General features: G+C 40.8%; 1 protein-coding gene across 35 annotated transcripts in view; it reads right to left on the bottom strand.

Annotated features, from left to right (window-relative positions):
* Positions 1–1,178: 1,178 nt before the first annotated feature.
* EPB41L3 (erythrocyte membrane protein band 4.1 like 3) overlaps positions 1,179–23,305 on the bottom strand; it is a 143,191-nt gene continuing 121,064 nt past the window's right edge. For 5 of the 35 annotated variants that reach the window (XM_042030790.1, XM_042030711.1, XM_042030720.1 and 2 more), the window contains 15 exons: positions 22,094–22,660; positions 18,002–18,055; positions 16,090–16,125; positions 15,857–15,922; positions 15,190–15,381; positions 11,826–11,900; positions 11,311–11,412; positions 9,824–10,552; positions 9,183–9,305; positions 8,265–8,657; positions 7,095–7,226; positions 6,558–6,656; positions 5,383–5,463; positions 5,002–5,118; positions 1,179–3,767 (listed from right to left, as the gene is read on the bottom strand). In XM_042030790.1, coding sequence (XP_041886724.1) covers positions 5,008–5,118; positions 5,383–5,463; positions 6,558–6,656; positions 7,095–7,226; positions 8,265–8,657; positions 9,183–9,305; positions 9,824–10,552; positions 11,311–11,412; positions 11,826–11,900; positions 15,190–15,381; positions 15,857–15,922; positions 16,090–16,125; positions 18,002–18,055; positions 22,094–22,660 — 2,760 coding nt within the window. In that variant the 3' untranslated portion in view covers positions 1,179–3,767; positions 5,002–5,007. The remainder of the gene's footprint in view (positions 3,768–5,001; positions 5,119–5,382; positions 5,464–6,557; positions 6,657–7,094; positions 7,227–8,264; positions 8,658–9,182; positions 9,306–9,823; positions 10,553–11,310; positions 11,413–11,825; positions 11,901–15,189; positions 15,382–15,856; positions 15,923–16,089; positions 16,126–18,001; positions 18,056–22,093; positions 22,661–23,305) is intronic. The other 30 variants (XM_042030966.1, XM_042030946.1, XM_042030985.1 and 27 more) reach the window with 21 other exon arrangements.

The raw sequence follows: 23,305 nt of genomic DNA on the forward strand, positions 1-23,305 counted from the left end.
TTTATTAGGAAGGCTGGTATTTTGTGTTGCTCTGAGGGATTGGAGCAACCACGGACAGACTCTTTGCTGATGTCGCATAAAATTAGTGACAAAAGACACAGCAACCCACTATTTGCAGTGTAGGACTGACACAGCCTTTGGAATCTATAGATTTAAAAAAAGTGCTTAATTTTATTTCTTTAAAAATAACATAAACAATGGAGTTAGTGTTTCTCATAGCCATCCACTTGTCCACCCATAGTCCATCCGTAGTACCTCAAACCACCACTTGGGATCTATATAGGACTGCAGGAGATCTCAGCATTGCCTCAGGCATGTCACAAACTTTTAATAACTAGGAAACAGTATTAAAAAGAATGATTTGATTCCTAGTTCTGCAGAATCTCAACCATTATTGTTCCAATATAAAAAAGGGGAGTGCATTTCTTTATCTCATCCTTAGTATCTGTGAAGAGGGAAGATGTAAAGGTGAAGCTTGTAAATGGGCTTTCTGATCTTAACTGACAGAATTATTTTGGTGTAAGGCAAGAAACCTGCAGCAAGACTTGTCAGTGTGATTGCCAAGCTGAAGCCTGGACTCAATGTCCAATTTATATGCCATAAAGAACTATTTATGAGGAACTATCATATTAGCAGATACAATTTGTTGTACAGATGAAGCACATCATCTTACCAGCTGCCTAAATCTGCTCTGAGAAGAAATAAGGCTAAGCTCTTAAACCCTTGCTTTGATCTAGTATATGGATTTAGCAGCTCATTAATTTTTTTTATAATTGCTTGAGCACAGAAACAGCATTACTTGCCATTTGTGATGAGACAGCCTTAAAAAACTTAAGGGGGGATAAATGTTAAGGGATTCCAAACAGTCTTAAAAAATGTCAGCATGATGTATTCACTCTTTCTGTATGTGTAATGGTCACGATTGGTGTGATCACTTCCTATGCCCATTCTTGCCTGGTGTGCAAAGCCCTTCCCACAGTGGTTCAGAGCAGGCAGTTCTCTCAGGATTGAAGCTGGGATTGCAGCTGTAGCAAGTAAGGCTGTCTCCCATGCTGGTGTCTGTGTTGGCAATGCTGCCCACAAGTAATACACTACCTAATGGTTTGTTTTCTAGGCTGGTTTATGTCAAGAATCCAGACAAAGACCAACAATAAATGAGAAGAGACAGAGACAAAGGATGGTTGGTAGAAACAGGCAGGTGCTCTTTATTTCATGTGGCACAGCATTAGGCAGACAACCCAAGAAACAGTTTCTAACAAAAACCAAAGCTATCGCTTCCAGGAACCGTTCCCCGAACAAGGGTCTACTACCAACAGCGGCACTGAGATGTCCTTGCCTGTCCACTCTCATCTCCTCATAGGTTATATGTGCTTAGGCTGTATCTTAGTGGTGAGTGTCCTTTCCAAGGAGACTAACTTCTTACAATACAATATCTTTAGACAGCGTACATACTGTGCAGGATCACCAGAGTACAATCTCCTCAAGCCATGCTAAAATATAATGCTAACTCTGGAGAGAAGGCTGTGCGATCGCCTCATGTCTCTCTGAGGTAATACAATGCTGTTTCTTAGCTGACAACATGAGGGGCACCTGAGGGAGGATCAATATGGCTTCGGAGTCTATTTTTAAACTCCTGATGCAGTAGCGAGGACCTGGTGTGCCATCGGCCAAGACAGGGTGAGGACCTCCTCCACTCCCGGCTGCCGCTGGGCACCAGCAGCACCAGAGAGCTGAGCCCACTGTCACTCAGGGGGATGAGAACAGAGATGGTCTTGGACTAGCAGGTGGAGGAGAGGGCCATCAAAGATCACAACAGACCGTCAGCTTTGCGTCGGTCATTAGGCGAGAGGTAACAATGACGGCGGTGCAGGGAGGGGTTACATTGTTAGCACTCTGGATTTAAAGGCATGAAGAATGGCTGGTGGAAGGAAGACTTTTTGGAGACTAAGGGCAAAGCTTTAAAAGCCTTGGGATATTACTTTTAATTATTATCTACAGGTTATTCTCTCTATATATACTATTTTTCTTTCTAAATTATGAAAATAAACATTTATTAACAAGTCACTGGGTCAAATCCTGCTCTCCACTGAAGGCAAATCCATTCACTTCAGTGGGAGGGAGCCCCGTGTAAACAACGAAGGGCAAATTTGGCCCTTTATGTCCTGAAAAGTCTGCTTGTACCCATTGTCTTTCAATCCTGCAAGGAAACACAGATTGAGAGGTGAACTAATTGTTACAAATTTTTCTTAAACTACCAGGGGAGTGTCAGTGAGATGTGGCAAAGGAGAAAAAAAAAAAAAAAAAAAGAAAAGGAACTGTTTGAAAGAGAATTTTATCCATGTTTCAGAGCAAAAATACAAAAAGAGAGTGGATCTGGATCAAGCGCTACTGGCCTTTACTTTCTAAGCAACGACAAAATTCTTCATTCAGCTTCGGTGAAATGTTACACAACCAGAGAAAACAGAAGGAACCAAACAGTCCTTTTCCTTTGCAAACACCATATGCCCAAAGGTGAACATCGTCATCCCTTTGGATTCTCTGCTAACTCCCACTGTCTGCACAGTGCAGTGTCAGCCGCTGAAGACAAAACACATCTACTGTGCACATGAGTAAAACCTGTGGCGTCTTACAAACATAACATTTTGATGTTTTGAATATTAAAAACCACTAGGTGCTTTTAGACACAGAACAATACAATTTCGGATGCATTTACCACTTTTATTTCACTATGCAGAAACATACATTCACCATGTGTTGTGATGCAGCTGACAGTGTAATGGACGCTATCCCTTCCGTGGGTATTAGAGCTGGACACTAACGAGTTTTCAGTGGACGTTCTGTACAGGTTAAGGCTTGACTCAGAACTAGATAGTAAATGCTGACCAGATTCTCAAAACAGATTTTTTTTTGTTTTCCTCTGAGAACAAAAGGGAAATCAATAGAAAACCATCACGGTTATTTCAGATTAATAATTTTCTAAAGCTGCAAACTAAGTAAAATACAGATTTTTTCTTTTCCTCCAAAATAACTACATATAATTTACAAGGTTAGGATCTGTGAAGGGTGACTGGAAGCTGACTCTGAACAATGCTGACAAAAATCATTGAAGTTAATATACTAAAATCATTACTACCTCATAAGGTATTCAGTCAGGTATACAAAGCACACTTTGTAAGCATTTAAATGTTTTGATAAGAGTAAAGATTCATCATCGTTTATCGGGCAGTAATAAAACCAGATGAAACAAATATAAGATTCAAGTTGTTTACTGAATAAACTGTGTTATTGGCACATCTAATGTGTGGTAAAACATTATACACAGTACCTATACAGCTTCTAGCATTTTGGGGGTAATCTTCATTTACAATATCCGTAAACAAAAGGCTGGCCACCTAACAAATTTTAATTTGTTTATACTTTCAGAAACTGTGAAAGGCATGAACTGTTTATGTGTTACATGAGATCACTGTTTATATTGTTTATGAACGTGCAGGTAAAGCTGAAAACTTAGACATTTTAAGAAAATTAAAAATGCTGCTTTTCTGTAATTTTATTGTTGCTTCATGCAATATTGTTTAACTGCTGCTGATTCAGATTGCTTTCTGGTATCTCTGCCAGTTTCTTTATTAACGGTCAAGATCAATTCTTCTGTAGTGAAATTTTCCATAGACAGATACAAGTCAGTCAGGTTGGAACTGAGACTCCGTATAGGCTCTCGTATTCCTACTCGTATGCATGTCTGGATTCATATGCATTCTAGGTTATTCCTGCAGAAAAGAGAACTGAGTTAATTACTCAAAGCAACTACTCTCTTGCAAAAGAGATTTTGTCACTTTGTTCATATAAGAAAAGCTATTTGAAAATGGCATCATCCCAGTATAAGCAACTTGGACCAAATCCAAAGTCCACTGACGCCAACGGAACAAATTAGTGACATCAACAGACTTTTAAGCAAGGCACATTGAGCTGTCTCTGAAACAATTAGCAGAATACCACAGGAATCACAGCTACTCACTCCTTAGTGACTGGTTCCATCTTCCAAATAAATAACTGACACTGAAATTCAGTTTTCTTTAGGGTCTGTATATCCAAAAGCAGGAGAGCCAAAGAGCTTCAAAAGGTGCTGTGCATTATACTCTGTTACTTACACCAAGTGCTAGGGAATACATATTGTTTTAAGAATAAAATGCTGCTATCGATTCAACAAATCCGACAAGCAGCTTTTTCTTCCCCTTCTGCATACAGCATTCAAAGCAATTTGTGCAATGGTGCTGGCATTAAGAGCTTTTGCATAGCAGGTTAGTATGCATGACATGTTTCTGCACACAGAATAAATATAGGAATATTAAGACGTCTGTTAAGCCAGCCACTATTGGAGAGCATGCCTTTACTGAGAAAAAGCTTGACGCAAGAAAAGCTGCATTATCATCTCATCCTGATAAACAATGCTGCTTTAAAACATAAAATGTTCTTTCGAATACAGGAAAGCCAAGACACCCAAATACCGACAAACTAATTCACTGCGTTTAAAAGCAGGTTGGACCATACCTTTACAAGTTGGGAATTAAAGCAGAACTTGTAACATATCTGCACAGGACATTTAAAAAGCAGCTGTAGGTTTTTCCCTTGACATTTTTAAGCCAAAATGCACACCTTTAAGAACAAATTATTTTTGTTCTTAAATGACACAAAAGCAGACAACAGATTTTTTATGACTTCAGAAGTAGAAAATCAGACTATAACAAAGCATGGACAATGAGGACTTTTCAGAGAGCCAAGGAAAGCAAATGAGCAGTTTATCTTTCTCCAGCTGGCACTGTTTAATGAAGACAGATGTCTAGAGCCAAATACAGTTTACTTTCAAATATCGGAACTGATAACCAGCAACTTGAAAATGCCAGTGAGAGAAAGTGAAGAGTTAAAGGTGAAATATGGTAGGAAAACAACATCTGCAACATGCCAGCCCAGTAAATGCCTATGAAAATCATCTGGTCCTCTTACCTGTGGTCAATCCTCCCCATCTTCTGGTGTGATTTCTGTCTCTTTATGTACCACTACTTTGGTCACTGACATGTCAGGGTGCTGCTCTTTGGCTTCTTTAATTGCCTGAGCCAGCGCCTATCCCAACGAAACCACAGAAGGGCAAAAACAAAAAGGAGGTGGAACATGCATGATCAGTAGCAAGGTGGAGAGATTCATGACATATTACACAATTTACAAATGAGGAAAATGATTAAAATATGAAATATACCATCACTGATTTAACTACTATTCCAGCTTAATTTAAGGCATGCCAGTATGAATAATATCTCAAAGCAATGTTTAGAAGTGTTCTCTTTGGCAGTCTTCAGGGTAGCCTTTTTAGCAGTTTGTAGATTTTACCTGATCATGATCAATATCTGCATCTCCTGTGATGACTATTCGTTTTTCAATTCTTGTCTCTGAGATGCCTCCTTTCACAGTCTAGATGGGAGGGACAACAGCATGTCAGTAACTTACTTTAGAGTGCTGCTACTCAACCCCAGAATGATCAGTGCAGGAACCCTCTCGTGACTGGACCAAAACGGCTCAAACAGCTCACGCAGAGGGGACAACCCTGGACGGCAAGTGAGCAGGTCTGGAGTTCGCCTGAGTGCTCTGAATGGACTAATGACCTCAAGAGGTCCTTCCAACACAGGTAATTTTATGACTCTAGTTAATCTGCACATGATCAAGAGAGATGCTTGTATGCCAAAAATGGCGAATTTGTCCCATGAAGAACAGAATGGGAATACAGACAGCCCATATTCAGACATAGTTAAGTCCAACTGCTTGCTTCAGAATGGCATACAGGGTGGTGTGGCCTTTGTATAGCTCATCTACTAATGGGTGAACTTCACTGCAGAAAGATGAAATCCTGTTCTCAGTGAATATTGGTAGGAGAGCTGTCACAGCACTAAGAGAGTTTCTGCTTAGGGAGGAACTGTTATTTAAATGCTACCTTGAAACCTGGAACACACGACACCATTTGTCTGTGCAGATATGAGATTTTGGTCTGGCTGTGGGCAGGTTCCTCAGGGTACCACCCAGAAACACAGCCAAGGTGTCTGAGCTGACTGAATGTCCTGTTATGGCGACATGATATAGATTTACTATGTGCTTTCAACACCGTGCAGGGCTAATATCTCAGGGCTGAAAAGCACAGTCATGTCAATGGAGCCTCATGTTCAGACAAATTATTCCTTCCAGGCTACCATATGATGCCAATGTGGTTATACTCCTTCTTGTTCCACGTAGTATTTGCAGCTAAATCAAGTGTCTTTGTACAGCAAGGTTTTGTGCTTGCCTAGACATACCCTAAAGGTTTAGGACAATCTTGTCAAGTCGCTGGATGATGCGTTAATCAACTCAGCAAAGCCAAGGACAGGTGAATAAGGACACGTATTTATGGTAAATTTAAAAGATTTTGTCAAGAGAGTATCAGAATGTGTCCCCATTTTGAAATACATCATAGAACTGAAGTTAAGATAGCATACACCCTGGTGAAAAAAAGAGCTCCCTGTTTTCTGAGGACTCACTTTGGTGATATGTGTAGTAGTTGTAGTGCTGGTGGTTTCAGATGTGATCGTTTGTGCACTCATCAATACACCTGGTTCAGAGTCAGCACTGCCATCCACCTAGAAAGGAGAAGAGAAAACCAGTCACTGAAAAAAATGCTCCTGAGCACAGGGAGGCAAGAACTGGACTGTTAAACATCCCTATTTCTACAGTTCTTTATGAATTGAGTATCTTATGGCAGGGGGTAACTGCTGTTAGGTTACCATGAGTCAGTATTTCTCTGTGCACCTGGAGGCTCTCCTTTGCCTCTGGAAGCACAGATGAGAAGCCGGTGCTTCTAAATCTGCAGTTTCATCAGTGTACTCAAAAGGCCCTACACCAGGACATGAGAGTCATCCTCAGGTAAGTTATTCTTATATACATCCTCCTCATGCTAATATTTAATACTTGAACAACTTAGAAAAGCTTACACTAAAGCATACACTTAAAGATGGGTGAAGAAATGGGTTCCTTAAGAGCACATTAAATTAGACCATGTCTTTTGCAGAATTTCTTACCTGAGAAGACTCATATGTAATGGTTTTTGTTTCTGTATGGACTACTGGCACTTCCTTTGTTGAAATTTCAAGGGTTTCCCCACCAGCGGGAACACTGCTGAAACTGATAGTCTCAGTCTTCACAACTGGCGACTGCGTGAACAAAAGAGAAGGAATTGGAACATTTAGAAAAGCTTATGGATTTCTCAGAACATTTTTTTTTTCTTGAGGAAAAGAAAGAACAACTAAAAAGTGCTCTGCATTTAAGAAAAAAAAAAGGAGAAAATTCTCTTCATTACAGTGGTACATTCATGTATGTAATGCTGGCAACACTTAGCACTTCCCTGGATTTTACGAAAACAAAGTCCAAAATGCTCTAAACACTACAAGGGCAATGGTCACAACTTGAAAAACAGGAGGTTTCCTCTGAGCGTCAGGAAACACCTTTTCACTGTGAAAGTGACTGAACACTGGCATAGGTTGCCCAGAGAGATTGTGGAGTATCCTTCCTTGAAGATATTCAGAAGAAGCTCTCTGGACATGGTCCTGGGCAGCAACTCACTCTGGATGTCCTTGCCTGATCAGTGGATTGGAGCAGATGAACTCCAGAGGGCCCTTCCAGCCTCATATGTTCTAAGAATCTGTGATTCTACTTTTTGTTAAAATGCCAAGAGAATGAATTCTGTCCAGGCTTAGTTGTCTGTTCAGCTCTTTCTGAGGGAAAAAAACCCTCACAAAACAGCTCTTGAAATTTTTCTAATGGGGCTAAGATAAGGAACCTGATCTGTTTAAGACACAGTACACTTATTTATAATCACACGAAGCATGGAAAAGACAATTTCCTGTCTTTGAGGACATGTGAACTTTGCCAACTTCGATGGACTTCCCCAAACAGAATGCCAGCTGATCCTGTTATCTGTTGCAAAAAATGCCATGAAATTTGGTATTTCTCTGTAGCATGAAAAGCAGTTTCAAGTAAAAATGCATGGCATTTTGCTAATGATGGAAACCAGCAGCAAGCCTTGCAGATGACATACAAGGAGGAAATAAGAGGAGACAAAAACTGCCTGCTGTAAAAATGCAATTATACAATTTGGGCACACTTTACTTTTGATGACAGGAATTAACTTAGCCCACTATTGCCCACATTCACAATTCAGCACAGACATGACCAATTTAACAACAAGTTACCTCAAAATGAGGTTTTCTTTCCAAAGACTCTGAAAGTTGGACTGTTGTTCTGTGCTCCTCCGCCTGCTCACACGAAGCAGCGGCAGCGACTCCTTCCTGTTTGGTATGGGCTTTCCCAGCCTCCTCCCTTTTTTCCTCCTTCGCCCCCTCAGTCCCAGCAGAGCCCTCCTTCCCTTTCATGCCGGCAGCCACCGCCGACGCTGCCTCAGCCTGGGCATCCAGTGCAAGTCCGGCCACTTTAGCAGGATCCCCGCCTGCATGCACCTCCATCCCATGTCTCTCCTTGACAACTACAGTCTCCTGTACAACCTTCTGCACTGTATCCTGATCCGGCTGAACTGCTTGCTTCATGTCACTGGAACTTATCTCCTGAGACGTCGTTGTGTCTATTCTCTGCAGGGAAGGAGGAAAAAACTCTCAGCATCAGAAGCAGACAACACTATTTGCAGTAGCTCCCCAGCTTAATGTACTGTGAACATAAATTTTAAAAAATGGGCATTGTATTTTGCCAAGTTATTTCTCCCACATTGCATGGATTTTCGTTCTCAGGATGTTAGCAGTACAGTAAAATGGAAAACAAAGCAAGAATCAAAATTTTTAAAAGTGAAGAGAAATTTCAATGTCAGTGTTCTTCTTCGGTATTTTTGTGTGAGTTTTACAAAGGCAAAATACAGCACCCCGCAAAATGACCAAAATAAAATGAAATGACAGAAAACCTGCTTGTTGGTTTTTGTTTTGTTTTGTTTTTCTTTCTTTTTGGGGACGTTTCTGTTGCGGTCCATTGTAACAAAGGAAAACACACATGAATACATGCATTAGTTATACAGTTCCAAATTGTGCAAAAAACCACGAAACAATAGAAAAGCAAAAGTAATTGGTGTGTGGTTATGACATCGATGGAGGGAATCAAGCAGCCACCTGAGCCCAGCTATGGGAAGTAGAAGTAACCCCTCCTATGAACTCAGTCGGTTTTCTGGCGGACTCTATTAAAGTGAAGATATCTGAACCATCCAAGGTTTTTTCACTGGTGGACTGTTTAGTCTAAACAGACAAAGAAATGTAGAGTCATACACAGAAGAAAGGCAGACCCATATGCACAGACATATTAATTGCCAAAATCAGAGGCAGAGACGGAGGAAAAGGAGAGAAGGTTGCAGGGGCACGGAGAGGTTGGAAACAGGAAAAGAATGGGAAAATAAATCAGAGCGAATTCATAATGGCTGTAGTAAGCAATAGTTAAAAAGCATAGTTGTTAGCATTGGCATTTTGCTGGTTCAAGCAAACCTTTTTTTAATTTTTTTCCCTTTTATTAACAAGCCACAGCAGCAATACTAAATTTCAGTACATAAACCAGAAAGGTTGAAAGCCTTATATAATGTCTGCTTCAGACTGTGAGACGGATTCAAAGTATGAGAGAAAAAAAACAAGCTGGGTTGGCTGCTGTCAACATAAAGCCAGGCAGCAAGAGAACCAAAAGGTAGGGTGGTGTGAGGGGATTGCCTAGAAAAAGTCATGCTTTTATCTTTAAATTGTGGCATGAAGTCAAAGCCACTTGTTACCACCACTTTTGATGCAGACGACTCAGTAACATAGTGAGCAGTAGCAATGGTAAATGGCTGTTCTCTGGAATATCTCCACTCAGACAGGCTCTTATCTGTCCGGGCAAACGCCCCTGCTTTTACAGCTTCTCCGCCAAGATGCTTTTCTGCTTTGCCAAGCTGTAAGCTTTCCCGTGTACTGAGTAACTGCAAATCCTGGTCCATCCTTAGTGTCTTTTTCAAATTCTTCTCTTCAGGGCTTTGCAACTGAGATTCTGCTTCCTTTATGGGTGTCAGAGAGTCAGACAGCTTTCTTCTCGGGCTCTGCACGTCGGATCCCCGCCTGGCTTTGTCATCAGTGACAGGCTTGAGGATTTCATACTTGGCCACTATTGGAACGATTTTCACAGATTCTTGCACTTCCCTTTCCATTTTTTGCAAAGTTTCTACTGAAGGCTGTACTGCTTTCTCGCCCTCTTTAGCTTTACTTGTCATGGTTACAATTTTCCCAGATACGGTATCATAAGACTTTCCTAGGGTGAACATTTTCTGCTTATTCTCCTCATTGGATTGTATTTCACTTTCCAAGTCCTCAAAGCTCTGCATTAGAATGGTACTGGATTTTAATATCTCAGGTGGAAATGCAGTTTTACTGCTCACAGTCACTACTTTGTATGCCAGCTTTTTTTCCGATTCACCATCAACTACCTCAGAGGGTATTTTGTCTATAATAACCCAATCCTCAGTGCCCTATATTTGAGATATAAAAGCTAAATTAGAATATCTAAGGTTTATCTGTACTTCAGGAGCACTAAAGTATGAAAACTTTTAAGAAATCATGCTGCTGCTTCTGAAAGCATATAATAATTTTTGGCATTGCACTTCTTACAGCAGTTATCAAGCAAATAAACAGAATCACCTTAGGCAAAATATGATTTCTTTGCATATTCTCTCTCCTCAGTGGTCCATCTAATGTGGACCCAAAAATATTACTTTTGCCAAACTATTTCTGTATTTGTTTGAAGCGAGATAGCATGTCAGCGCATAATTTAAAATGATGATTGGAATCAACCTGCCGTTAAAAATCACATACTGCAGTGGTTCACAAAGCTACAGTCAAAAACAAATTACAAAAATAGGGCAAATAAGCCCATTCAACTGTACCCCAGTTGTTACAAACGTGCTGTTAATGATGTTTTAGAATAGTATGCATTTGTATGTAGCTGTAGCCTCCACTGAATTTCCTTGTTTTTCTTAGAATAACATCAACCCCTTTGGGGATTGTTTAAATGGAGAAGCACAACACAGCAAACTGTATAAACTAAGCATACTACTAAAAACTCTGAATGGAACTTAATTGTAGCATCTTTTTTCCCCCTCATGCAAAATGTGCTATGTGATTTGCTTCGACTATGCAATCAGCATCCAGTTATTTGACTTTAGGACCATAACTTCTGTATTTAACTAAGCAAATGATGTAGTTTAAAATCAAATGAATTAAAAATAACCTCTAGGGATGATGGGATACTTTTCTGGATAATGATTTGATGAGAAGTAACCAAAGTGCCAGCAGATTCTCCTTCCTGCAGCTTCTTCTCTATCACACTTGGCTAATAGAAAAACCAATAAAAATATAAAGTTCACCATCACTCAGCATAATCTAAATTCACTTGACAATATAAAGGAAACTCATTCTCGTGACAGAAGTGCCCCATTCACCGTAACCGTTCTCAGTGAGGTTTATGCTGGAAATGCATGCAAACTGCAAACAACATCCAAACAGCACCGTGCAAAAAGATTTCTAACTAGCCGAGAAATCAGTCTCCATTAGGAAGCCATAAGCTCTGGAGAGGACCCATTCCTCAGAATTTGGTCCTCAGATTATATCTCTGTCTGAAACTTATGAAATAATAATAATTAAAAAAATATAAAAAGGGAGGCTTGGAAAGGAAAAAGATAATAAAATAATAAATCATTGCCATACTTTCTGACTGCATTTCAATGAAGCATTGTTTGTTTTTACCTGCATTTCAAGGAATGTAGTACCTCCCTTCTGCAAAAATATGATTTTTTCTGATTTTTCTGTTTCTTCTTTGGTCTAATGTCAGGGGAATAAATGATTTTTAGTAAAAGGAGGGTATAAAGTCTACTATACTTTACAGTAGCTCATCATATTTCTCTACTCTACAAATTATTAATCGCATGGAAAATTAGGAAACAGAACTAAAGAGAAACATTTTACAGCATAGAGGTTTCCAGTTAGAAGTGAAATCAGTGTCTCTCTATGGTGAACGCAAAGCAGACATGAGTATACAAATGCTATGCACAAGTGTAGCACAAAACCCACTAAGCTGAGTATCACCCAGGTGTGGATGCACTGTGTTTGTTTTGTTTCATATTATTCATTTAACTGGGACTGATGCCAGCTTACACAGCTTCCACCAATAGCCCAGAACACGCCCCTCCACCTTCACTCTGGACAAGGCTCTCTCCTGAGTCTGCAGCTCTCTCTGCTGAAGCAGGAAGAAGGTGTGCCCAGCTAAGATTTCAGCTCTCCCTTTTTCCCTGCTGGTATTAGAAGTCTTAGGAGCACTTTTCCTATTGTCCTGTAGTGTGACACCAAAATCTCCTCACTTTTATCCCGTCAGTGCTTTCCCAGTGGTGTGAGAATAGTATCTCTCTAACTTGGACAACTGGGAAAATTTTAAATGTTGGTAAGACTCAATTTCCCAGGCCTTTTGAGCCCACCTTCTGGGCTGGCCACTGTTGTCATTTGGCCAAAGAAAGTAAGCCCCTGCAGAGCAAAATGGGTTTCCTGCCAAACCCTTTCTAGTGACTTCAGTAGCTACTGTACTCAATAGACATGCCAATGGAAGTCCTCTGACTAGCATGATAAAAGGGTTCATGTACTCAAGAGGAAAGGTAGAAGTTTAAAGAAAGATAGGATACTAGAAAGAGAAAAGGATAAATGGCTCAGCTCCCTGACTGTGATGAGAAGCATAACTCCTTTATTCCTAAAGTGTTGGTTTGATCCAATCCAGGTGAGATTAAACACTATCAAGGAGTTTGTCAATATGATGGCTTTCATGTTCTGCAGCTATCTGGCCACCATCATGGAAGATATTTAAAAGCATGTTTTTCATCACTAAGGGAAACCAACGTATTTCCCCATTTGTTCTAAGAAACCAAGTGGTGACTAGACAGGCTTAAAGTCACACTGACCAAACACACTCAGGTGCCACATACTTGAAGACCACATTTTGAAAAGACATCTTTTCTCTTCTGTTCTTGTTTTATTATAAGAAGGAGCTACAGGTAACAGCACTGAACATGTTTTTAAAGTGGATATGCTAAGCAAAATGTAGAACTTCTTTGACTAGCAGAAGGCACTACACTATCCTGACTGCCTCTGCATTTCTTAGTAGACATCAAGGTGCTGATTTTGACCTATGAATGGCTTCAATTTTTTCCTGAAAAAATCCCCTCTCATCAGGACATGGGAACTGAAACCATCCCACTTATTGCGATCAAAAGGATGACCAGGTGTTATCTACAGCTGAAGTCACCTCAGAGTTAGGCTCTGATAGCTCAAGTCTGCTCTCAATTTTCCACAGAAATACCTTCACTTAGATGAGGTTCTGTGAAACAGATGTAGATTACTTAGATGCCTGTAAGACATACATGCATTTAAGTAACTGGACATCGCTTTGGAGCAAGTCATCTTCTGCTAGCAAGAGGAGAAATACCAGATAAGAATAATTCTTGCCCTTTTCCTTTCCAAATGAATGGTTAAATTCAGATGTGTTTCCTCAGGGTGAAGCCTACATAACTGTGTAATACTTTGCTACACTACTTTGTGTGCTTAAACTTTATATTAAACTCCTAAAGTAATAAAAATATTAAACAGGGTGGTGCTAAATTTGCTTTCCCTGCAATCCTCTGATTCAGGCTCAGCTAGCCACCCTTTCCAACTGTTCCTTACATCTTTATTATGATAAATGTATCCTGTTCATTGTACTGACAATTTTACTTTTTAGAAGGATAAACCTCTGTTTTCAACTACAACCAAACTAACCTGTTTGTAGGGTCTGTTATGATTCCTGAACAAGGCAGTAGGAGCAACACTAAAACTCCTCTGTGCTCCCCTCCAAAGGGAAGCTTTGAGCACTGAGTCTGCTTTTTTAGGTATTTTAATCCAGCTTGAATGCCACACTAACACACATCTGGTGCCCGCATCAGCCATTGGGTATAATGTGGGAGAGGAGGAGGTCAAGGCCCTTTCCTTGGCAATATCCCTTTCCCTATGAGGAGAAGCTGACACTTGCTACCTGCACACCTCCAGGGATTCCCTTCCCCAGAGTTGTGGGTCTGCAACACCAGTCTCTATGGTGAGAAAGCAGAACATTCTTTCAATTTACACTTTCCAGACAATTTTCACTGAGTTCCTTACAACACTACATCAGTGCTGTGGGCAGAGAAACAAATCTCATGACCATTTATTGGTCTTTAATGCTAAAAGCAAGAGGTACCCATAAAGATAATTCCTGTGAGACAGAAACCATTCATAATAGAATAAAAAAAATTAACTTTCAGGCAGACCACACAAGCTTATTTCTTTTTGCTCCACTGGACTTAAGCCAAGACACTGCACTATGTATTTTATTGCAACACAAATGTTGCCTTGCTACCCCTACATGTCCTTATCTATCTACAAATCAAGTAAACACCAGCTTTTAAATCAGCAAGTTTCTTACAAGCACTTCAAGACTGCAGAGTGAGCAAGATTTTTTCACACATGCACACTGCATGAAAACACAGACACTTAGCAATTGGCATTGGGTCTTCAATGATGGTATCCAGCAGACTGAAGCAACCATCAGTTCCCTTATGGAACTGGCCAAGAAGGTTTAATTATCATCATTATTTCTTCCCTGTCTTCAGAGACTGAGTTCTGCCCTTTAATCTTTATTTTCTTTTCAAGCTTGGCAACACAGCCCCCACCCATCTCACTACACCGCTGCTCCCAACCAGTCACCATTGTTTAAATTTTCTCTCCATCACTTTCATGGTTTCTTTCACGCATGGCTGGACTTCCTCAAGCTCACCGAACCTGTAACAACGCCTGTATTTTGCACCCTCAAAGAGACCCAGTTCTGCCACACGGCTTCCAGTGAATTTCATTCGCTAAATACATATATACTTGTATATGTATATATTAATGCTATCTGCTCTTCCTCCCAACTTTGCTGCTAGAGCCTGAGTCCTGAGAAAAGGGAGCGCCTGCAAGCAGGGAATGGCCTCTAACTACGGCCTCTAATCTAGTGAGAGCTGCTATAAGTAAAAATGAAGAGACAAATACATAATGAAGCCTTTCAGCTCACGCTGACCTCTTCAGGCACTAGTGGTTCAATCATAGGAGCATCCTCCTGCCTTGCTGCAAGCCGAACGGGAGATGTGGAAAGCCTCTTCTCCCACTCATTAGACACAGTCGTTTCTGTGGAGGTTTCCAAGAAGGTGCGTTTCAACTCGCTTATATTGGTCTGATGTTTCATCAGATCTTCCTGGGTTTTATCTAGATCCTGGACAGTTTTAAAAGAATAGAGCAGTTTGTGATACATCCTAAGCCAACCAAACTTCAGAGCCAAAACACACAACTTGGTTAGTATAGAGGGAAGTAATAGCTCAGGGAGCCGGGGAGCACAGCACTAACACAACACTCTGTGAAAATGTGGCATTTTGAAAGAGAACAGCATAGCATATCTTGTACAAGTGAGTCTAAGTACACTCTTAAAGAGCTTGTCCATATGGGTCTAATTTGCACCTGATAAAGAGGCTCCAAACAAACATACATATGCGCGTGGAGGCACACACATATACGCACACGCATATATTGATATTTATAGTACGAGTTAGAGGAGTCATCATAATCTGAGAGAAAAAATAATCTATTAGCAGGTGGGAGTACACAGTTCATGCATCATAGTGCAGATCCACAGTTTACCACTAAAACTAACACACATGTACGTACATGCACTGGTATATACCAATACCAACCTCTAACATAAGATTACTATGTTTGACATACACATTTTCACCCTGTATTCGCTTAATCAGACTATTCTGAAAGAAGTGAAAAAGAAAGGGAAAGGTAAGGGACACAGTATTGAAAGGATACAAAATGCTGTTTCTACACATTTCTTCACAGAGAACTGACAGTAACATGCTGGAAGAGGCGAACACCTCCAACATTGATACCTGAGCAACATCTAGACCTTTTGTTTCTGTACCTGTGCCTTTAGATCTCCGTCCTCCTCTTGATCCGACTGCCAGCATGAGAAAGATTGGAAAACAAAACCTTACCCACTTGAATGAATGAAGGCTTTATGAACATTGGTGAGAGGTACACACACTAGGTAGAAGTCCCATTTTCTCTTCATTAAGGCTTTAAGGAGAAGGAGTAGACACACTGGCTTTGCACGGTTTTCCTAACGCAGAACAAACCTCCTCTTCTCAAATTTGTTTTTTGTTAACAAAGGGGTATTAAACATCTTCCTTTTATAAATATTGCTATGCTCCACATTCATAGATCTCTATTTATGGAGCAGCAGTTGCACCTTCTCACCAAGGTCACGGCTAGTCTAGGACCAAACAGCAACAGAAAATTCTATGGAATTCTGTAATCCCGGAGTTTACACATATGACATAATCTGGGCCACAAGCAAAGCTTTGCATAAACTCACTATGGGCGAACAACCTGCAACAATTTCTACAGAAGGAAGCACATTTTTATTTGCTTAAAATGCTATTTCCCTAACCTTAGTCCCTTTCTGTATTTCTGCAATTTTATTTCATATATAGCCTGTATTATCATTTCAGGACCTATCAGCTGGAATGGCACACACATCCCATCCACTTCGATGCACATTTTCAAAAGCAATGCCATAAGGACTGCCCTGGCAGCCCTGTTTCCCAGGGTGCGATTTTCAGGTGGCAAATACACCACACATTTGTAAAATCAGGTATCTGTAAGGAAAACTGAGATGTGCTGTATCTTCTCCTCTAAATAAAGAGGGCAGCTAGGGATATTAACATGCATTTTTGAGTAATAAACTGAACATTTGAAATGTCACAATTTTATGATTATATTTTACTTTCTGGAGGGCTCAAGCCCTGAAGCTATGGAGTGGAAGAAGCACTCCAAAGCATTTTGTACTCCTGACTCATCTCAACAGACTTTATGTTGTTGCACCATTTGAATTCTTTTAATGCCCATGCTGCTATTTTATTGTTAATTTTTCATATAGTCCTAATTAGACAAATGACTAATGGGAAAATCTGTTGATTACAACTCAGTTCAAATTTATTCTATTTACAGCCGAGGCTGAACTGTCCTGACGTATCATACAGAAATTTTTTCCTTGATGATAATTTTAACAGTCTCAAACATTAATGAGATCCTTCTGAAAACCTAGAGTAGTGTTTGTGGTAAGACTCTGTCTTCTAGCAGATGTCAGATGAAATTCAGCTCATGTTTTTGGCTGCAACTATATTAATTATGAAAGCATTATATGCACTTCAGTGAAGTCACATAGGGTTGAATTTGCCTGCACAGTCTATGTATCAGGTTGTGGATATGAGGCTTCTCAGTGCAAGGAAAATATAAACATTTTACATTTCTCCTCTTAAAAGAATACCTGGACTACTGATGGCAACATGTGAAGATGCCGTGTGAAATTACATTAAAGAAAAACCTTAAACATTTAAAATGTGAGAATACCGATATTCAGTAAATTCAAAAACTGCTTTTTATTGTCTTTTCCCCACTCTCCCACTGAGGCTGCAGAGTATAAGAGCAAACAAGCAAGCAAAAAACCCCAGGGCACCATCTGGCCAGCACGACCCTCCTGGTGGGCAGCACTGGCGTGGGTGACACCGCCACTGCCCCACTAACCGCACACCGCAGAGGCCTTGCAGCTTCCAAACCAAACTCAGAAACAAGAGGAACCCCTAGGGAGCACTGGAAACTCAACTCTCCTAGCAAAGCTCTCCCACTTGCAGGCACGCACATGCACACGCGCGCAGGGAGGGATCCTGAACTGCCGTAGCAGACATGCGGTTTAGCCCCGAGGCCCAGGCTCGGGAAGAGACGAGGCAAAACGCTCTCCCCTGCCATAGCTGGGTGCCGGCGACTGTACAAACCTCGGTGGCAGTGGTCTCACCATCAGCCGCAGTATCCGTCTGCTCACTGTCAGTCTATTGGGTTAGACAAGTACCCGGGTCCCGAGAGGAAGGCAGGAATAAAGAATAAACCCAGCTCATCAGTACACGCGGCTCACACGGGGAACTGTTAAAGTCAACATCCCTGTGAACTGCATTAGCATTGCTTTTCAAACAACGTACATGTCAAAGAAGCAAAATAAAAATGCTATATTAGTAAACAGAACAGACTCAGAGGAAGACTCGAGGCATACTGTACACAGTTATATGGCTTTACTGGAACAAATTTATAAGCCAAACAAAACATTACTGGAAAAGTGTTATTTGAATATCAGATTTTTTTTTTAAGAAAGCCAGGTAGCTTAAAAAAAAAAAAACGGGGAAAAAAAGTGGCCAATATTTTCTAAACAAACTTCTCCTCCCATAATGATTTTTTACAGAAAATTATTAAACAAATTTTTGTTCTAGCCAATATCAAGTGGTGGTGAAATTTTTTATCCGGAGGGGAAAAAGATAATTAAAAAAAACCCAATAACAACAAAAAAAGCTACTTTAACAGTCATCTGACTTTCAGCCCCTCATTTGTACAGAAGTTGTTCTTGTCTCCACATTTATACACCATGAGGCTGTCTGCATTACCAAGGAGTTCAAATGACTGTACCCCCAGCCCATCTACTGTCTGTCTGTGGAGTAATGGTAAGGCTCAGATCCCACTCGGTTCCAATAAAGAGCAGCTGATAATTGTTAATTATAGTAAAAAGAAAGAAAACTGCCATTAAAAGAAGAAAAAAATACTTCTCATTCCATTTAAGAATATGGATGAAAGCAGGAGAAAAACAAAAGTAACTCCCCCACCCCACAGAACACTTACTAGGTATGGGTGATAAAAATGAAACAAAGCACAGCATTGCACAGACTGATCTATCCCTGCTTTGCTTGACACCACGAAAAACATTTTAGCGGACAACGCAAGTGTCAAGATTAATAGAGAGTGGAGTGGAGTACAGGCTGAGATGAGAGATCAACAGACTACTCTGATATCAGGCAAGCACATGGAAAACTAGTAAGTAAAGTGCACCCTACTGCCTCGGACTGGCACATCCAAGTTGTTTCCATAGCAGTGAAAGCTCTGGTTTTCATTACTGGTTTTCTGTGCTCCTTAGATAAACTAAAGTAACCCAGGCAGGCAATTTAAAGCCAGGACAACACATCTCATCCTCCAATCACATCAGTACGAACATGAACAAAAAACCAATCTACTGGTAGATGGAGTATCAGTCCTAGCTTTGAATTTCCTCCAATCTTCTGTCATTTTCTGACAACTAGAATGTTTTGATTCTTTTTCATTGCTTTGTTTTCTATTCATCCCTTCCTTTGAAGGGTTTGTACTGTTTGTATGACAGGCAGAAGAATAAACAAGCATTTTGCACTACTTGCTAAGGAATGCGAGTTACATGAAATTTTTCAAGCAATGACCACTCATGGGACAGACTAAATTGATTTTTAAATGAAAGTGTAATGTCAAAGCAGTCTACTAGGCTGGTCCAATGGCTTTCACTAAAGTGCTAGAAAATTGTTTCTTTATTAGCAAAGGATCCCATATTTTTATAAAACTATAGGCAATTGTAAAGGTATGGCAATAGAAAAAAAATGTATGCACTGTCACTCCTATTTACAAAAAAAAGCAACAAAGAGAAATTAATGAATCTAGGCATTTAAAATGAATTAAAAAATTGTGTCAAGGCACTGTAACACAAGTCTGGCACATAGGGCTCATTTAAGAACTTGAAGTCAATAGAAAATTAGCTCCTAAGGTACAAACACAGAAGCCAATGCATTCTAAGGGGTGAGACTCTGTCTTTGACTGCACGGACTGACTCCAGATGCATAGCTTAAGGGAGAACAAGGTCAGCAATGTATGACATTGGTTCAGGTTCCTGGCCGTGGTCTTCTGCATCTCTGTGTGCAGTCTTTTGTAAATTGGGGAGGGGAAAAAAGCGTTCCTATTTCTTTTGCCGTAAGTGGAATGAAATCCTAAACAAAGCCTAAAACTTGCTTTATTGCAACATACATATCTGCTAATAAGCCAATCAACAGCCATGGAGTCAAAATCAGCATTACGGAGTTACTTGCAATAAAGATCTGGAGTTATCACAGAGCAGGGAATGGTGAATTAAGGCTGAGCAAGGCAGGTCTCCTGTGGAGTGAAGAGTAAGAAAGGCCAGGCTCAGCTCCAAGACAGGCTGTGGTGCAGCTGAGGTGGGGCTGGCAGGTGGGTGAGGGCTGGAGCAGGACAGAAGGCAGCTTCTTCTGATGTGCTGCGGCTGCACCCCCCCTACCTTGCGATCGTAATTGCTGTGATTTGTTTTGCCAATGTAATGCAGACATGCCCGAGTTTAAAACATATTCACTTTCATGCAATATTCTGAACAAGAAATACCCCGTGGATTAGGCACAAGTCTGTTGTCTGCCAGGAAGCACTGCCAGAGTAATCACCCTCATAAAAAACCGATACTAAAATGCCTATTTTAGATGTTTTTATGCTCAATACTTCCTAACTTCACTAACAAAAAGATGTGCTCATTTCTAAAAGAGGAACAGACTAATGTATTACATAAACACTGCCTCATTATTTCCTCTGGAGCTGGCACTATATTAATGCTGTTACTGCTATTAGATTAATCCAAGTGTAGAGCTAATGCAAACTGAGACCTAAATGCAGTCTCAAAACGAGGACAAGAAATGAGACAGCAACATTTTGGATGCCTTTTATCAGAAACTGCACATTATTTTTTAGTTGTTAGGCATCACAGAGCCAAAAGCATCTAAAGACAATGTTTTTACAAGACAAATTGATGTGACTTTTGGCTTTCCACAAAAAGGAAATGAAATCCTGCACCAAGTCTTACAAAACCAACAGCAGCAGATGACACAAATGTTTAGATGTTCAAGCTGGTTTATTGAAGAGAACTACTGAAATGGTATCGACAAGTGGCCAAGGTGGCTTTTTACATGGCCAGCTGGTCTACAATTATCTGATTGGGTTTTTTTCTTTACATGCAAAGCAAAACGGTACTTTTGTATGTGAAGTTGAAGAGAAAAATAGAAAATCAAGGAAAACCTGAACTCCTAATTTTATTCTGTCAACAAAGAATAATCAGGCTCCAGCTCCATAAGTAACTGAGATGCCAGTTACTCTGTTACTTCAGCAGATTCCTCTCCTACTTCTGGATATACCATCACATCCACAGTACCCAGAACCATTGCAGACTCCTACTGCAGCTGGTTCATCTGCTCGTGATGACCCTCGTGGCTTGAGGCATCAGTTTTGGCTGTCCTAATCTAACACTGCAAATGTCAAGACAGCCCACATGGCGTGCTCCCGCAACAGCTGCAGAACAGCTGTCCCAACCTGACCCCTCACTGATACACTGGATTTAACCATGGAAAAACAATTTAATCTGCAGCAGAGATGGGATCAAGGCTGAAAATCGAGATCCAGGTTTCGCTGGACCAGAAAGCCTTTTCTGGGGTTCAGCTACAGCTGATAGCCTTTTGCAAAAAGCTGAGTACATCTGGACTTGGAGCATACTGAAGTTGGTGAGGCTGCTCTTTATTGTTGGGTAGCTAGTTATATAAATAAATGTAGATACATATGCATGTATTCCCATGCTTCAGTAATTATGCAGAAAATGATACTTAATACCCACTGTTTAGATAACTATTCTGACCCTAGTAGAAACTGATAGAGAGAACAAAGAGGTCTTATTATTCAGTGCAAGTCACTTTGCACCAGCTGACACAGTTCAAGTCAAGCCACTTCCACACAGTGTTGTGCCTAACCCTGGGCTCCAAGCTATACTCCCGGCATGAGGAAAAAATAAAAAAGAAGAGAAAAAAAAAAAAAAACAACCAAAAAACAACAATCCCCAAACCAAAAAAAAAACCTTCTAACAAATCAGCACAGACAGAAATGAGGCTCTGAAAGTAGGACCACTATTGCAGCAATCTAACACTGGTTAGGACTGAAGCACTGAACACGAAAAAGAGTGTGTTCGATGCCGAGGTACACACCTCTTCCTCTGAACTGTCACTCAGGTCATTGGCAAGTGAGGCACTCAAGGAGGCCGCCTTGGGCTCCAGGTAGCAGAGGCACATAGCCAGAGGAAAGGAGAGAGTGAGGGCGTATGGCACTGAGAAAGAGGCAGAGAGCAGAAAGAAAAAAATGAAGAGGAAGCAAGGCACGAGGGAGGGGGAGCGGATGGGGAGGTAGTGCTGCACACTGGCAGGCAGGAGGTTGGTTTCGGAGAGGTTAGGGAGCGACAGGTAGCCATCGTCATCCAGGAGGGAAGGAAATGACTCTGGAAGTTGCAAGGAGAAGGAAAACAGTGTTCCGCCCTTTCCAGCTTTTTGCTTGTAGCCAAAAGCCATGTCTTGCTCGGCGGAGCAAACTCGCCCCTTTCTGTCAGAGTCTGGCTCCAACTCGCTGTGCTTTGGAGCGCTCTCTTTGGGGGCCTCACAGCCTAAGGACTTTGTCCGAGTGCTCTCCTTGCATCTCCTGCGAAGCTTGGCTGAAGATACATGGGGGCCAGGCTGAGAGGATGGTGAGGAGTGGTGGGAGTCAGTGCCAAGCAAAGATGGCTGGTGACAGAGAAAGAGCAGCAAACAAGGCGCAAAAGCAAAAGGATAAAAAGAAAACTGTAATTAGTTAATTTTCTTCCGTGATGATAAATAATATATATTATATATATCAAATTATAAACAGTATTTTAACACCACAGCTTTCCACTGAATTAAACAGTGCATGTTCCCATGCCGCACACCATAGGTATCAGTGAATCACACTTCCAGCTTACAAAAGGCAACTTTTTGATTCAGCATTTGTCTAGTCCTCTGCAGCACAGATTTACATAAAAGCCTCCATGGCCACATGGGGAGTTTCAGGTTCTGCCAATTTCCACTTACTGCAAGACTGGCTTCCGAGCATAAAGAGTTTTCAAACATGAAGTACATGGAGAGCAAAAAAGAAAGAAGGAAACGTATTTCTAATACCAGCACTACTTGTAACAGCATTCTTGCAGTCAGGAGGAGACCCAGTGGGGACCAGATGCTTCACATTTATGCCTTGGACAATCCAAGCAGCAATAATTACAACTCTAAGGACTTTAAATTCCTCCATTGCAGTATTTAAACAAAATCTAGGTCCTAAACCAAACTAAAACACATTCCGGTTTGGTGGGGGGACCATAAATCCATTCATCAGCTGCTACTGATGGAAAAAAACAG

Source organism: Corvus kubaryi, unplaced genomic scaffold (genome assembly GCF_017639235.1).
Source record: "Corvus kubaryi isolate FWS band 111438036 unplaced genomic scaffold, C.kubaryi_AGA036_p1.0 132, whole genome shotgun sequence".
NCBI lineage: Eukaryota > Metazoa > Chordata > Aves > Passeriformes > Corvidae > Corvus > Corvus kubaryi.